The sequence below is a fragment of the Rhinoraja longicauda genome, chromosome 2 (genome assembly GCF_053455715.1).
Source record: "Rhinoraja longicauda isolate Sanriku21f chromosome 2, sRhiLon1.1, whole genome shotgun sequence".
Classification (NCBI taxonomy): domain Eukaryota; kingdom Metazoa; phylum Chordata; class Chondrichthyes; order Rajiformes; family Arhynchobatidae; genus Rhinoraja; species Rhinoraja longicauda.
Window position 1 is genome coordinate 9,914,576 of NC_135954.1, and position 15,511 is coordinate 9,930,086.

The 15,511-nt window shown below is 47.7% G+C and overlaps 1 protein-coding gene across 1 annotated transcript in view; it reads left to right on the top strand.

The window, feature by feature from the left end:
• The first annotated feature begins 8,558 nt into the window (after window positions 1-8,558).
• Window positions 8,559-15,511, top strand: part of LOC144608877 (transcription factor E2F3-like) — a 49,433-nt gene continuing 42,480 nt past the window's right edge. Inside the window, exon 1 of the mRNA XM_078427090.1 lies at window positions 8,559-8,980. Coding sequence (XP_078283216.1) covers window positions 8,795-8,980 — 186 coding nt within the window. The 5' untranslated portion in view covers window positions 8,559-8,794. The remainder of the gene's footprint in view (window positions 8,981-15,511) is intronic.

Sequence of the window (15,511 nt, forward strand, 5' to 3'; positions counted from 1 at the left end):
ATCTTATAGAGTTGGAACAGGTCTCAATCCTTCTCTTAAGACCTTCTCATGTGCTTGAATCCCACTCCATTTGTGAATGTCGTGGATGTAATCGAATTTTGTAATTAGACAAGCCAGTTTGCTGTGTTGCTGTCACTGTAGTGCCACCAGCCTCTATGTGTGAATTGCTCAGAAGACAGGGAATTAATATTTGGAACTTTGCTGAATGCACACAAAGTCCCCTATCACATATAGCATCAAGATCATGAAGAAATGCACTCTCATCGTGAAGAGAATGTTGCAAAATTTGACAGAATGCCCAGGCCAAATAACTTTAAAAAGAAAGTAGAAATAAAGAACTGCAAGTTTATACTGGCCCTGATTTGTTCTGGCCTTTTCCTAACTCCAGTTTCTTCCACCCACCCCTCTACTTTCTCTCTGAAGAAGGGTTCTGACCCGAAACGTCACCCGTTCTTTTTCTCCAGAGATGCTGCCCGACCTGCTGAGTTACTCCAGCACTTTGTGTTTATCTTTGGTATGAACTTGTAGGAAGGAACTGTAGATGCTGGATAGACACAGACTGCTGGAGTAACTCAGCGGGTCAAGCAGCATCTTTGGAGGAAAAGGAATAGATGACATTATGGGTTGGGACCCTTCTTCGGAATCTGAAGAAACACTCAACTCAAAGCAACACCTATCCTTTTCTTCCAGAGATAGGTTACTATCTAACTGAGTTGCTCGAGCACTTTGAGTCTATCTTAACGTAAAAAGAAATATGTACATACTGTACAACATTTAATTCATGAGATTAGAAGCAGATAAGCCCATATATATTTTTATCATTAGTTCTGTTCCAGTGCAGAACAATGAAAGAGAAATAAAGCAATGTGGTAGTTTTCTTGCCTCTACTGAAGTAAGTCTATGTTCCTTGCCATGTTTGGAATACATTATCCAAGCAACCATTATTGCAGTAATGAGGAAATGCTGAGCAACAAATACTCCCAGTTTCCTGGCCAACGTTTATTTTCTGGACAATGGATTTGTTGGGCATTTAAACCAAGCCTTTGGCTGTGAAGTCCTGAGAAGGAAGCTAAATCATGTTCTTGTTCATTGAGGAGAGTTTCACAGTAATGGCACAGAACCTTTAATTATCCGTTATAACAAAAATAACTGTGAGTAACACATGTCTTCAATAAACTAACAAGGGAGTCTCCAAAACCCTGCAGGCACCACAGCAGGAACGGGAGAGTCTAATTCTGGCACAGTGGCGAGAATGTCTGGATCTTTTAAACAGCCATCGAGTGTTGGATTGCAGGCAACTTTGCTGGATACAAGAAGAATCCTTCTTCTTGCACTATGTTCCCCGTGTAAATTGCCGTGCAATGTTACAGTGCATTATTTTTAATGTATTTACTGAATGTATTCTTCCACCACTAATGTTGTGGTTTGGCTTACAGTGTGGAAACAGGCTCTTCGGCCCACCGAGTCCGCGTTGACTGGCAATCACCCGTACGCTAATTCTGTCCTACACACAAGGGACAATTTACAGAAGCCAATTAACCTACAAACCTACACGTCATTGTAATGGGGGAGGAAACCAGAGCACCTGGAGAAAAACAGACAGCATCCGTAGTCAGGATTGAACCCGGGTCTCTGGGGCTGTAAGGCAGCGACTCTCCCACTGTGCGTGACTCATTCACTTTCATCCTCCCGGACCCCACTGTACTCAGCCTGCAGTTCCACAGATTTCCTTGTACAGATTTGCACTTCAGTGCCAAGTTTGACAGTGAGTGTGTTGGCCACTTTTGTGTTTTAGTGCAGAAACAAGGAACCTCGGGTGCTGGTTTACAAATGAAGGGACAGAGTGGTGGAGTAGCTCAACAGGTCAGGCAGCATCTCAGGAGAACATGGATAGGCGACATTTCGGGTCGGGACCTTTCTTCAGACGGATTGTAAGAGGGGAAAGAAAGCAGGAAGAGAGGTTAACTGGCTTGGCTTGGTGTATGTGCAAATTGTCCCAAGTGTGCGTAGGATAGTGTTAATGTGCGGGGATCACTGGTCAGTGTGGACTCGTTGGGCCGAATGGCCTGTTTCCGCGCTGTATCTCTAAACTAAACTAAATCTGGTTTCTCACATTGGACTTTCATTATATAATTTGTTGTATTGAACAGAATATCTTTTCTCTGCACATCTTTTCTCACTGATAGAATAACTCTAATCATAGTTTTAATCAAGCCAGGCTTTATTGAAGGGAAAATAGGCCACAAAATTAGTCAAACAGCTAATTTTCTATCCTCTAAAAACACATAAAAAATAAAACATTTAGTTATCAAAAGAAATATGACAAGTATATTTAGAATTTATCATAGATAAATACAAGTGGACTTAATATAAATTAGTTAATTAAATGGATCATATGAATGAATTAATTTCATTTCAGTTATTAAAAAAATCTTTAAATCATGAATATTAGGTACAGATTGCTTTATAAAAGTTATATTTTGAAACCATTAAAAGCTCAATCTAGAGATAAGGAACTGCAGATACTGGTTTACAAACGACAACGCAAAATGCTGGAGTAATTCAGCAGGTCAGGCAGCATCCCTGGAGAACATGGATAGGTGACTTTTTGTGTCGGGACCCCTTCTTCAGACTAAATCTATCTGACTTGCCAAAAATGTGTTGAAATTCTACTGGCAACGCTTTTGTCATTAGTTCTTGCAACATACTTCGCCATCTAGTGGCTTGGAGAATTGATGTCAATAAATAAAACAACTAAGGGAAAGGATTTTATTTAGTTGAGTTAATTTTTATTTTGGTTTAGAGATACAACATGGAAACAGGTCCTTCGGCCCACTGAGTTCACCGACCATCGATCACCCATTTGTACTTGTTTATGGTATCCCACTTTCTCATCCACTCGGGACACACCAGGGGCAATCTTTACAGAGGCCAAATGACAGGCAAACCCTAACTAGAAACATAGAAAATAGGTGCAGGAGGAGGCCATTCGGCCCTTCGAGCCAGCACCGTCATTCATTGTGATCATGGCTGATCATCCACAATCAGTAGCCCGTGCCTGCCTTCTCCCCATATCCCTTGATTCCACTAGCCCCTAGAGCTCTATCTAACTCCAGATGCAACTAAATTTAAGGCAGCTCTTCTTCTCCAAGAAGCCTTTCTTGCTTAAGTCCGCACTCCGCCACCTCCAGTTTAAATTCCATTTGCAATATTTTGGAGGACCAAGAACCAAGAACTCTCTCTTAAATCCATCCAGTGATTTGGCCTCCACTGCCCTCTGTGGCAGAGAATTCCACAAATTCACAACTCTCTGGGTGAAAAAATTCCCTTCTCACTTCAATTTGAAATAGCCTCCCTTTTATTCTAAGACTGTGGCCCCTGGTTCTGGACTCCCCCAACATTGGGAACATTTTTCCTGCGTCTAGCTTGTCCAGTCCTTTTATAATTTTATATGTCTCTATAAGATATATAAGGGCGGCACGGTGGCACAGCGTTAGAGTTGCTGCCTTACAGCGAATGCAGCGCCAGAGACTCAGGTTCGATCCTGACTACGGGGGCCGTCTGTATGGAGTTTGTACGTTCTCCCCGTGACCTGCGTGGGTTTTCTCCGAGATCTTCGGTTTCCTCCCACACTCCAAAGACGTACAGGTATGTAGGTTAATTGACTGGGCAAATGTAAAACATTGTCCCTAGTGTGTGTAGGATAGTGTTAATGTGCGGGGATCGCTGGGCGGTGCAGACTCGGTGGACCGAAGGGCCTGTTTCCGCGCTGTATCTCTAAATCTAAATCTAAAATAATCTGAAGATCCTCTCTCTTCCTTCTAAACTCCAGTGAATACAAGCCTAGTCTTTTCAATCTTTCCTCATATGACAGTCCCGCCATCCCAGGGATCAATCTCGTGAAACTAGACGATTAATTGAATTAAAATCCGTTAATTTAGTTTACTACTATCATGTATACTGAGGTATACAGTGAAAGCTTTTGTTTGCATGCTATCCAGTCAAAGAAAAGACGATACACGATTATAATCAAGCTGTCCACTGTGCACAGATAAAGGATAAAGCAGCAGGAGCAAGCGTAAGGCGTACATATAAATGTGTGTGTGTGTGTGTGTGGGAAGATACTGCAGATGCTGTTTTACACCGAAGATAGACACAAAATGCTGGATTAACTCAGCGGGTCAGGCAGCATCTCTGGAGAAAAGGAATACGTGACTTTTTGGGTCAAAATCCTGCACGTGTGTGTCATAGTGTCATAGAGTGATTCGGTGTGGAAACAGGCCCTTCGACCCAACTTGCCCACACCAGCGAACATGTCCCAGCTACACTAGTCCCACCTGCCTGCCTTTGGTCCATATCCCTCCAAGACTGTCCTCGCTGTGTACCTGTCTAACTGCTTTTTAAAAGTTGGGATAGACCCTGCCTCAACTACCTCCTCTGGCAGCTTGTTCAATACACCGACCCACTTGTTGTGAAAAAGTTACCCCTCAGATTCACATTAAATCTTTTCCTCTTCACCGTAAACCTATGTCCCCTGGTCCTCAATTCACCTACTCTGGGCATGAGTGTGTGTGAGTATACATATATATACACAGATGTATATTTATATATAAAAAACACTGATGAGCCAAAACATTATGACCACCTGCCTAATATGCTGTTGGTCCTCTGTGTGCCACCAAAACAGTGCCGACCCGCCGTGGCATGGACTCTACCAGACCCCTGAAGGAGTCCTGTGGTACCTGGCACCAAAACATTAGCAGCAGGTCCTTCAAGTCCTGTAAGTTGCGAGGTGGAGCCACAGTGGATCGGACTTGTCAATCCAGAACATTCCACAGATGCTCAATCGGTTTGAGATCTGGAGAATTTGGAGACCAGGGCAACACCGTGAACACTTCATCATGTTCCTCAAACCATTCCCAAACAATGTGTGCAGTGTGGCAGGGCGCATTATCCTGCTGAAAGGGGCCACTGTCATCAGGGAATACCATTGTCATGAAGGTAGGAAAATAACTGCAGATGCTGGTACAAATCGAAGGTATCACAAAATGCTGGAGTAACTCAGCAGGTCAGGCAGCATCTCTGGAGAGAAGGAATGAGTGACGTTTCGGGTCGAGACCCTTCTTCAGACTGATGTCGGGGGGGCGGGACAAAGAAAGGATATAGGTGGAGACAATTTTCCATATTTCGCTTGGGCAGCTTACAGCCCAGCGGTATGGACATTGACTTCACTAACTTTAGATAGCTCCTCTGCCCCTCCCTTCCCCTCCCCCTTCCCAGTTCTCCCACTGTCTTCTTGTCTCCACCTATATCCTTTCGTTGTCCCGCCCCTCCCTGACATCAGTCTGAAGAAGGGTCTCGACCCGAAAGGTCACACATTCCTTCTCTCCAGAGATGCTGCCTGACCTGCTGAGTTACTCCAGTATTTTGTGATACCTTCCATTGCCATGAAGGGGTGTACCTGGTCTGCAACGATGTTTAGGTAGGTGATACGTGTCAAATTGACATCCACGTGAATGGCCAGACTGGGGGTTTCCTTGCAGAACGTTGCCCAGAGCATCAAACTCCCTCCAACGGCTTGTCGTCTTCCCACAGTGCATCCCCAGGTAAACCGCGCACACGTATACGGCCATCCACGTGATCTAAAACAAAACGGGACTCATCGGACCACTGCTCTAAGGTCCAATTGCTACACTCGTGTGCCCAATGTAGGCATTTTCAACGGTGAACATGGGTCATCATAGGCACTCTGACCGGTGTGCGGCTAGGCAGCCCCATACGCAGCAGGGTGCGAGGCACTGTTCTTCCCGTGACCACCATTAACATTTTCTGTGACTTGTGCCACAGTAGACCTTCTGTCAGTTTGAACCAGACGGGATAGCCTTCATTGCCTTTGCGTATCGATGAGCTTTGGACGCCAAACACACTGTCAGATCAACACACTGTCAGTTTGTCCCTCCTTGGACCACTGTTGGCAGGTACTCACCACTGCTGACAGGGAGCACCCCACAAGCCTTGCTGTTTCAGAGATGCTCTGACCCAGTCGTCTGGCCATAACAATTTGGCCCATGTCAAATTCGCTCAGGTCTCTACTGCCCATTTCTCCTGCATCCAACACACCAACTTGAAGAACCGACTGTTCACTTGCTGCCTAATATATCCCACCCCTTGATAGGTGCCGTTGCAACAAGATAATCAACGTTATTCACTTCACCTGTCAGCAGTCATAATGTTTTGGTTCATCGGTATTCATATACATATGTGTGTGTGTATTTCTATATATGAACACAAATATAGAGATATAACATAACAGAGCTTTATTTGTCGTTCGGTACCGAAGTACCGAACGAAACTACATAGCAGTCATAGAAAAAAAAAAAAAAAAGAACACAAGACACATAACCCCAACACAAACGTCCATCACAGTGACTCCAAACACCCCCTCACTGTGATGGAGGCAACAAAACTTCCACTCTCTTCCCCACGCCCACGGGCAGACAGCTCGTCCCCGACCGACCCGCACAGTCCCCGCACCGGGCGCTGAAACGTCTCGCGGCCGAACCGGGCGATGAAAGGCCCGCGACCAAGCCTTGCGCAGCTAAGTCCCGTGGTCGAGCCACACCGGGCGATGTCAAGTCCCGCAGCCGAGCCGCACCAGCGGTGAAAAGTCCCGCAGCCGAGCCGCACCGGGCGATGTAAAGCCCCGCGGCCGAGCCGCACCGGGCGATGTTAAGTCCCGCAGCCGAGCCTGTGTGTGTAATATAAGACTTTCTTCTTACATCACAGTGAGGAGGTGCCTGGAGGAGTCACTGTGATGGATGTTTGTGTTGAATTATGTAGTTGTGTGTTTTTGTTGCTTGTGACTGCCTGGTAACTAAATTTCGTTCAAACCTGTTTTTGAATGACAAATAAAGAAATTCAATTCAATTCATTTCAATATACGTGTGTGTATGGATATATTAAAATATGGATATATTATGGATATATCTTATCGAAACGTATATGATTATTAAGGGGTTGGACACATCAGAGGCAGGAAACATGTTCCCAATGTTGGGGGAGTCCAGAACAAGGGGCCACAGTTTAAGAATAAGGGGTAGGTCATTTAGAACTGAGATGAGGAAAAACCTTTTCAGTCAAGAAGGCAGTGGAAGCCAATTCTCTGGATGCATTCAAGAGAGAGCTTGATAGAGCTCTTAAGGATAGAGGAGTCAGAGGGTATGGGGAGAAGGCAGGAACGGGGTACTGATTGAGAATGATCAGCCATGATCACATTGAATGGCGGTGCTGGCTCGAAGGGCCGCATGGCCTCCTCCTGCACCAATTGTCTATTGTCTATAAAAGTTCAGTGTATACTGAATTTGTTTATCGCTTATTATATTGTTTGCAGAGTACGATGTTCACATATTCTGTTGCGCTGCTGCAAGTAAGAATTTAATTGTTGTGTTTGGGCCATTGTACAAAAAACCCCCACTCTTTTGACTCTTGACCCGCGGCAGTGGCGGCGGAGGAAGGTCAAAGGGAATCTCCTGTTGACGTCAGAGCGTGGCGTGGCGTGGCGTGACGTGTGCGCGGAGCCATGGCAACGGGGGAAGCCTCGCAAGCCGGAGGGATTCCCCGCCCGTCTCCAGCGCCCCGCAACCTCCCTGTCGGCCAATGGGAAGGCGGGGAGCGGATGACGTAGAGAAAGGGGCGGAATCTGCTCCGCCCTGCCCTCTCGTTGTCGACCAATGGGAAGGCAGGTCAGCTGGTGACGGGGCGGAATGGGGCGGGGCATGCAAATCATGTTCGAAAAAATGGCGGGAAATGCGAGTTTCGCGGGAGACTTTTACCCGCGAAAAGTGTCTCCCTGCCTTCATTCATTCATTCGTCGTCAGCTTCCTGGAACCATTTTCACAGCTTCGGGGCTGCTTTCGGGACTTTTAAATCGTTCGCGTCTGTGTGCCTCGCCTTCAATCTGCTGCCGTGACTGAGCCCACAGCCGCTCCGGGGGGGTGGGGGAGAGTGGGAGGGGGAGAGACCTCTCTCCAATTGGTATTGGGGGGGAAGGGGAGGCTGCTCCACGTTGCACTTACTTTGCACCCACTTGGCCCAAAGAGGAGTGGGGCTGACCCCACTTGGCACAAGGGGGAGTTTGCACCCTTGTCACTAATGGGAAGGGGCGGTCTGCACCCACTTAGCACTAGGGGGTGGTCGTTATTTTGTTCTTTATTTTCCCAGTGAAAGGTTATTTTTGTTATTTTGTTCTCTTTATTTTATTTCCTGGTGGAGGAGGAGGTAGAGAGTGAGGTGGGGAGAGAGAGAGAGAGAGAGAGAGAGAGGAGAGAAAGATGAGGGAGAGAGAAAGAGGGGGAGAGAGAAAGGAGGGGGAGAGAGAAAGAGGGGGAGAGAGAAAGGAGGGGGGAGAGAGAAAGGAGGGGGAGAGAGAAAGAGAGAAAGGAGGGGGAGAGAGAAAGGAGGGGGAAGGTAGAGAGAGAGGAGGGGGAAGGTAGAGAGAGAGAGGGAGGAGCGAGAGGGGGAGCTTTTTTTCTGTTCTGTATTTTATTTGCCCGCTGTAGGAGGAGGAGGAAGGAGAGGGGGCTGGTTGAATTTGTTCTGTCTATCTTTATTTTATTTCCCCCGGTGAAGGGGGAAGAGGAGGACCGAATAGATTAAATCCCGCCGGCTTGTGGCGAGAGGGGTTGGTTGTGAGTGTGAGAGAGAGAGAGAGGGGGTGAAAGAGAGAGAGAGAGAGTGTGTGTGTGTGGGAGAGTGTGTGCGAGAGAGAGAGAGAGAGAGTGCTAGAGTGAGAGATATGCGGAAAGGAAGGCAGCAGCACAGTCCGGCCGGAGCAGCACTGGAGAGACCGGCGGCCCACAGCGTGTTCGCCGCCAATGGCAGCCCCGAGGTCCGGCTCTTGACTCAAGTAGCAGCGGCGGCGGAGGGGGAGGGGGGCTGCTCCAGTCCCCGCAGGGCGGGCTTGTCGCCGGCCAGGACTCCGGTAAGTCGGGGCTTGTTGTGTGTCGTTGGGCCCGCAGCGAGTGTGGAAGGGGAGGCCCGAGGGGAGGGGGGGTATTTGACGAAAGGATGATGTTGACAGATCATCGCCCCTCTCTGGCCCGGGGCTCGCCTCTCCTCTCACCCCCCCGGCCCGGCTCCCTCAGCCGGCCGTGGCTTTTACTTCCCAACCCTCCCTCCTTTCGCTTCCCTCAGCCGGGCCAGACTTTCACCTCACTCCCCCTCCCCCCTCGGTCCATTCACCCCTCTTTTTACCTCAGGGCCTCCTTCTCCCGGGGCTGGGGCCCTCGCTCGGTTACCTTCAGCCGGCCCAGACATTTACCTCCCCCCCCCGACTGTCGATTCATTCCAACCCGGCTAGGCCCTTCCCTGTCTCCCCCCCCCCCCCGCCTGTTCCCTCTCGCCCCCCCCCCCCCCTTTTCCATTCCCCGGTCTGACTATCTATGGTTCATTCAGCCGGGCCTGGCATTTACCTCACCCTTGCCCTCTTCCCCCCCCCCCCCCGGCCTGTTCCCTCTCTCTCTCTCTCTCCCCGGCCTGTCCCCCCCCCCCCCCCGGCCTGTTCCCTCTCCCCCCGGCCTGTTCCCTCTCCCCCCGGCCTGTTCCCTCTTCTCTCCTCCCCCCCCCCCGGCCTGTTCCCTCTCTCTCTCTCTCTCTGTCTCCCCGGCCTGTCCCCCCCCCCCCCCCCCCGGCCTGTTCCCTCTCCCCCCGGCCTGTTCCCTCTCCCCCCGGCCTGTTCCCTCTTCTCTCCCCCCCCCCCCCCCCGGTCTGTTCCCTCTCTTCTCTCACCCCCCCCCCCCGGTTCATTCAGCCGGGCCTGGCATTTACCTCATCCTCGCCCTTCTTTCCTCCCCCCCACCGGCTTTCGGTTCATTCATCCGGCCATGCTTTTACCCCATCCCCCTCCTCTCCTCCATCTCCCCATCTCTCCCCCTCCATCTCCTCCTCCCCGGGCCCTCTCTGATCCCTCGGGCAGCCCCAGGCCAGACATTTACCTCACACCTCCCCCCCAGGCCAGACATTTACCTCACACCTCCCCCCCTTCTCTCTCCCCCAGGCCAGACATTTACCTCACACCTCCCCCCCCCCCCCTCTCTCTCTCCCCCCCCCCCCCCCCCCCAGGCCGGGGGGTTCATCCCACTCAAGGCCCCTTGATGTCGGCGCCCCTTTTCCCCATCATCAGCTCCTCTCTTCCACCCCACCCCAGGGTGCTGGAGGGAGGGAGGGAGGGAGGGAGGGGGTTGAAGGCTGAGCCGGACAGGCAAGGCTGGGCAAGGGCAGGCAGATCGACGGTGGCGCCCGCCGCGTGTGTCCACAAGGGCCTACCTAGAGTGCCTGCAAACCACCACCGCCGCCACCACCACAGCAAGTGCAGGCCCTGACTTAAATCCCCCCACCCCCACACCACCCTTCCCTTCTCAGCCTCTCTCCATTCGAGCCACCCCTCAACCCTTCTCGAACATCTGATTTTATTTCCTCCTGTCCTCTTCCACTTTAAAATGTTCAGAAGTTCACACAGGTCAGGGCAAAACGTGGCGCAAAATGCACGAAGAAAAATAAATCCTCTCATGATGTGCATAGACGGCCTTGTCCAAATCATCTATATACTAAAACTCTCGTTTGTTATCATATATATATATATATATACAGCCGGAAATTTATCTTGTTTGTGACTGAACTTCAGCCAAAACGGTACACGATAGCGCGACAATGTTAGGCCCACCTTACTAACCGTTGTCACTTTAGTGATAATGCAAGTAGTTTTATTGAAATCGGTCTTATATTTTTAAAGTTATTCACATTTTAAAGTTTAAAAGGAGGGGAGGAGGGAAGGGGGAGGACAGGGTGCTGCAGGAGAAGTTTGGGCCCAACGGGTCCACTTTGTCTAGTATTTATTAAAGTTGTGTTGATTTAGTGTAATACTTTCATTTTGCTTCCCCCCCCCCCACCTCACCTCACTTTCAACAAACAGATGTTTCTTAGTTTTAGTTTCTTCAGGCAATTCCTAAAAGTTTCATTTCAAAAGACACGAATTCCCATGAAATAATTTATGTTTGCTGCAACATAAATACATTTTAATTGATTAGAAATGGTTTATGTGCACCTGATATTAAATATTCCAGTCAAACTTGGTGTGCTGGGTGGTATGGACTTACTTTGCAAGGTGCCATCAGTCCACTCTTGAGGGGAAACCTTCCAAACTATGACTGGGCGAACAGTTGTTTTTTTTGTTCGGGTGTTTCAGTTTTAGATGAAGTTTGCAGCAATTTGAAATGTTAATAGAATGCGATCCAGTTTAGTTAACTTCAAGCAACTGTTTAAATTATGTGTAACTATCTTCTTCACTGTTTTAAAGCAGCAAGGAGCTCTAATTAAGCACGGTGCTTCAGCCAGCAGACATTTCAAAATGTCTTCTGCTTATTCCGGTTTCAAATTTAAAATATTCATTTTGCAAACCTAATCACAAGTGACCAATTTTATGTTGCATGTCTGAGGCAATCTCTTGATGATCGAATACAGCTTTGATCTCTTTCCCTAAAAAATGTACATGCCATAACTACTTGATTAGTATGGTTGTCAGGGGTTATGGGGAGAAGGCAGGAGAATGGGGTTTGGAAGGAGCGATACATCAACCATGATTGAATGGTGGAGACTTAGAAACATAGAAGAAACATAGAATTGATGGGCCAAATGGCCTAATTCTGTTCCTATCATTTATGAACATATGAACAGAGGGGAGAGCAGCGAAGGTTCAATAGGCTTGTTCCAAGGAGGGGTTGAGGAGAGGTTGAGTTGACTGTCGCCTGTAGAAATCTGAGGCATGAGGGATAATTTTGTTGACACTTTAAAATTGTTGAAGAGACTGTGCAAATTAGTGCCCCATACCTGAGGAAAGATGTGCTGGCTCTGGAGAGGATCCAGAGAAGATTTACATGAATGATTCCAGGAATGAGTGGGTTAGCATATGATGAGGGTTTGACAGCACTGGGCCTGTACTCGCTGGAGTTTAGAAGGTTGAGGGGGATCTCATTGAAACTTACAGAATAATGAAAGGCATTCGATAGAGTGGATGTGGAAAGGATGTTCCACTGGTGGGAGAGCCTCGGACCAGTGGTCATAGCCTCAGAATTAAAGGGCGCTCCTTTGGAAAGGAGGTGAAGTGAACTTCTTTAGTCAGAGGTTAGTGAATCTGTGGAACTCATTGCCATAGAGGGCTGTGGAAGCCAAGTCATTGGATATTTTAAGGCAGAGATAGACACATTCTTGATTAGAACGGGTGTCAAGGGTTATGGGGTGAAGGCAGGAAAATGGGATCAGGAGGCAGAGATGAGCCATGATTGAATGGCAGAGTGGACTTGATGGGTCAAATGGCCAAATTCTACTCCTATAACTTGTGAACTGCCAGACTACAATTTGGGGAGGATATTTCCCTTGGCTGAAAGTCAAGCACCAGAAGACATCTTCCCCAAATAAAGGGCTGGCCCTGTTGAACTAATTGAGGGGAAAAATTGCCACTCAGAGGCTGCTGAAACTTTGGAATTCTCTGGCCTGGAGTTCAAATGAACCTTACTCATTGTGTTCATTCAGAACGCTGATCAATGGTTCTGAGTCAAAGGAATCGAGGATCTGGGGATAGGGGTTGGGAAGTAGGCTGAAATAGCTGACCAGTCATACTCTCAATGAATGGTGGAGAAGTGCGAAGGGTTATATTCTAATAATCCATTGGGTTTGGGATTATTTCCTTCCCTACTACTAGGGATGTCAAATTACTCTTCGTTCTAAATAACTTAAATTTGTATGTTGTCCCATGCACTTTAGCTAAAGTTCTTAACTTTAAAAAAAATAGCTAGATTTTGACCAGTGATGTTCATGGAACCATACAGTGTGGAACCAGTCCCTTTGGCCCAACATGCCTACATCGACCAACATGTTCCTTCAACACTAGTCCACTTGACTGTGTTTGGACAATATCCCTCTAAACCTTTCCTATCCATGTACCCGTCGAATTGCTTCTTTAGTTTATGTACGCCTGATTTTAAACTTTCCATTTGCTAGATATCTGTATGCTACAAATGTAGATGTGGTAGATATGGTAAATTGCTCAGGGTGAAGAACAATTTACCATATCTAGTGGTAAGTATGGTTGGTCACATTTCACAAAATTTGGTGGTTTTTTTAATTTCTGTCATCACACAACTGTTTGCCGATAGCGAGCAAATTTTAGTGCCACGTCGTTGGCCTCAGCAAGATCCTTTACTGTGCGTGTGTCGTGCAGCATGTTACAGCTCAGGATATGTTCCATAGTTTGGAGGCCCCGTCCGCACTCTCAGTCTGCCACATCTTCAGTATATCCCCACTTCAGCATGCTCGATTTGCTCCTCCCCACGTCTGTTGAGACTGTGCCAGGTTATCCACGGTTGGTCGGAACCTGGTGGTAGTTTCTCAGAGGGATCGATTGCCATGTGAATGTCTTCTGGAGTTTTCTCTAGTCCCTCTTCCCAGAGTTTGAGCCTTCTGGACGATGCACTGCAGTCTAGGGGATGGGCAGAAGAGAGGAAACTTCCGTGTGATTTCAAACGCTGAGGTAGCAAAGGGTGGTCATGTGTTTCATCCTCTGATTTGGTGTTAAGATGTGAGAATTGAATACATAGTTTAATTCTTTCAGAGCTGCCCTTTTTGTAAGTTGCTTACGATCTGGTAATGTTATGTGGGAATGTTACCAATATGAGTATCAGCATACTACTTTCAGAAATGCATGTACTGACTGAATTTGGCTTAGTGTTGTTATGCTCCTGGTTGCCCAACTGGACTGCATAGCTCTTGCCTTTTTTTGATATTTAAAAAAAAAAAGAGGAAGCTCTTTAACTCCTCAGGTGACAAGGTAGCAGTTTGTCGCTTGTCAAATTGAAAGACACAAAATACATCTTAACTACAAAGGTGGCAAGATAGCAGTTTGTAGCTTGTAAATTGAAAGACACAAAAAGCCGGTGTAACTCAGGGGGACAGATAGCATATCTCTCTATATCACCGTCGATATCTCTCGTTCCCATTCCCCTGACTCAGTCTGAAGAAGGGTCTCGACCCGAAACGTCATCTATTCCTTTTCTCCAGAGGTGCTGTCTGACCCGCTGAGTTACTCCAGCTTTGTGTGTCCAGTAGTGGGAGAGTCTGGGACCAGAAACAGAATTTGGCTGCTTGGCCCAAACAGTTAATGTCAGCATTAATGCTCCACTCCCGACCCCTCTCTTCATCTTTCCTTGTCCACGTATATTGCTGTGACCCATAACTCCTTTCCGTTGTGAATTTGAACATAGTAAAACTGCACAAGAGCAGGATCTTCAGCCCACAAAACTTTGTTAAACTAATCTCCTCCGCCTTCACATGATCCATACCCCTCCATTCCTTGGACATACTTGGTCTCTCTAAAGCCCCTTGAGCACCACTAAGTATCTGCTTTCGCCACCACTCCTGACAGTGTGATCCAGCTACCCACCACTCGCTGTGTCCTACATATCACTCCACTTCTGACCACAAAGGTATCCCCACTTGTCTTTGACATTTCCACCCTGGGGGCAAGGAGTACTGACTGTTTACCCAATCTCTGCCTCTCAGAATTTTATATGCTTCTGATAGAAGCCTCCCCTGAACCACCGGTATTCCAGAGGAAAAAAAAATCCTAGTTTGTCCAACCTCTCCATCGAGATAATACTCTCTAATCAGACGGCATTCTGATAAACCACTTCGGCAGCCTCTGCAAAGCCTTCACATCCTTCCTGTAATGAAGCAACCAGAACTGCATACAATGCTCCAAGTGTGGCCTAAGCAAATTCCGAAAAGCTGCAGCATAACTTCACGATGCTTATTACAAGTGCCCTGACTGATGACAGCAAGATTACTATAAGTCTTTCTTTCCTGGTCTTTTCTACTTGTGTTGCCACTTTCGGGGAGTTGGACCCCAAGAACCTTCTGCACATCAATTTTATTTAGGGATTGGAGGTGACAAAAGGGAATTAGGGCGCTCGGATGGGAGATGGGAGTACGGAGGGAAAGGAGCAGGGCTGTGAGTTCATAATGTCATAAGTGATGGGAGCAAATGAGGCCATTCGGCCCATCAGTTCTACGCCATTCAATCATGGCTGATCTATCTCTCCCTCCTAACCCCATTCTCCTGCCTTCTCCCCATAACCCCTGACACCTCTACTAATCAGGAATCGATCTAGCTCTGCCATAAAAATACCCATTGATTTGGCTTCCGCAGACTTCTGTGGCAAACAAATCCACAGATTCACCACCCTCTGACTAAAGAAATTGCTTCTCAACTCCTTCCTAAAAGAACGCCCTTTAATTCTAAGGCTATGACCTCTAATCCTAGACTCCCCCACTAGTGGAAACATCCTCTCCACGTCCACTCTATACAAGCTTTTCACTATTCTGTCTGTTTCAATGAGGTCCCCCCTCATTCTTCTAAACTTCAGCGAGTATTGGCCCAGTGCCGACGAATGCTCATCATAGG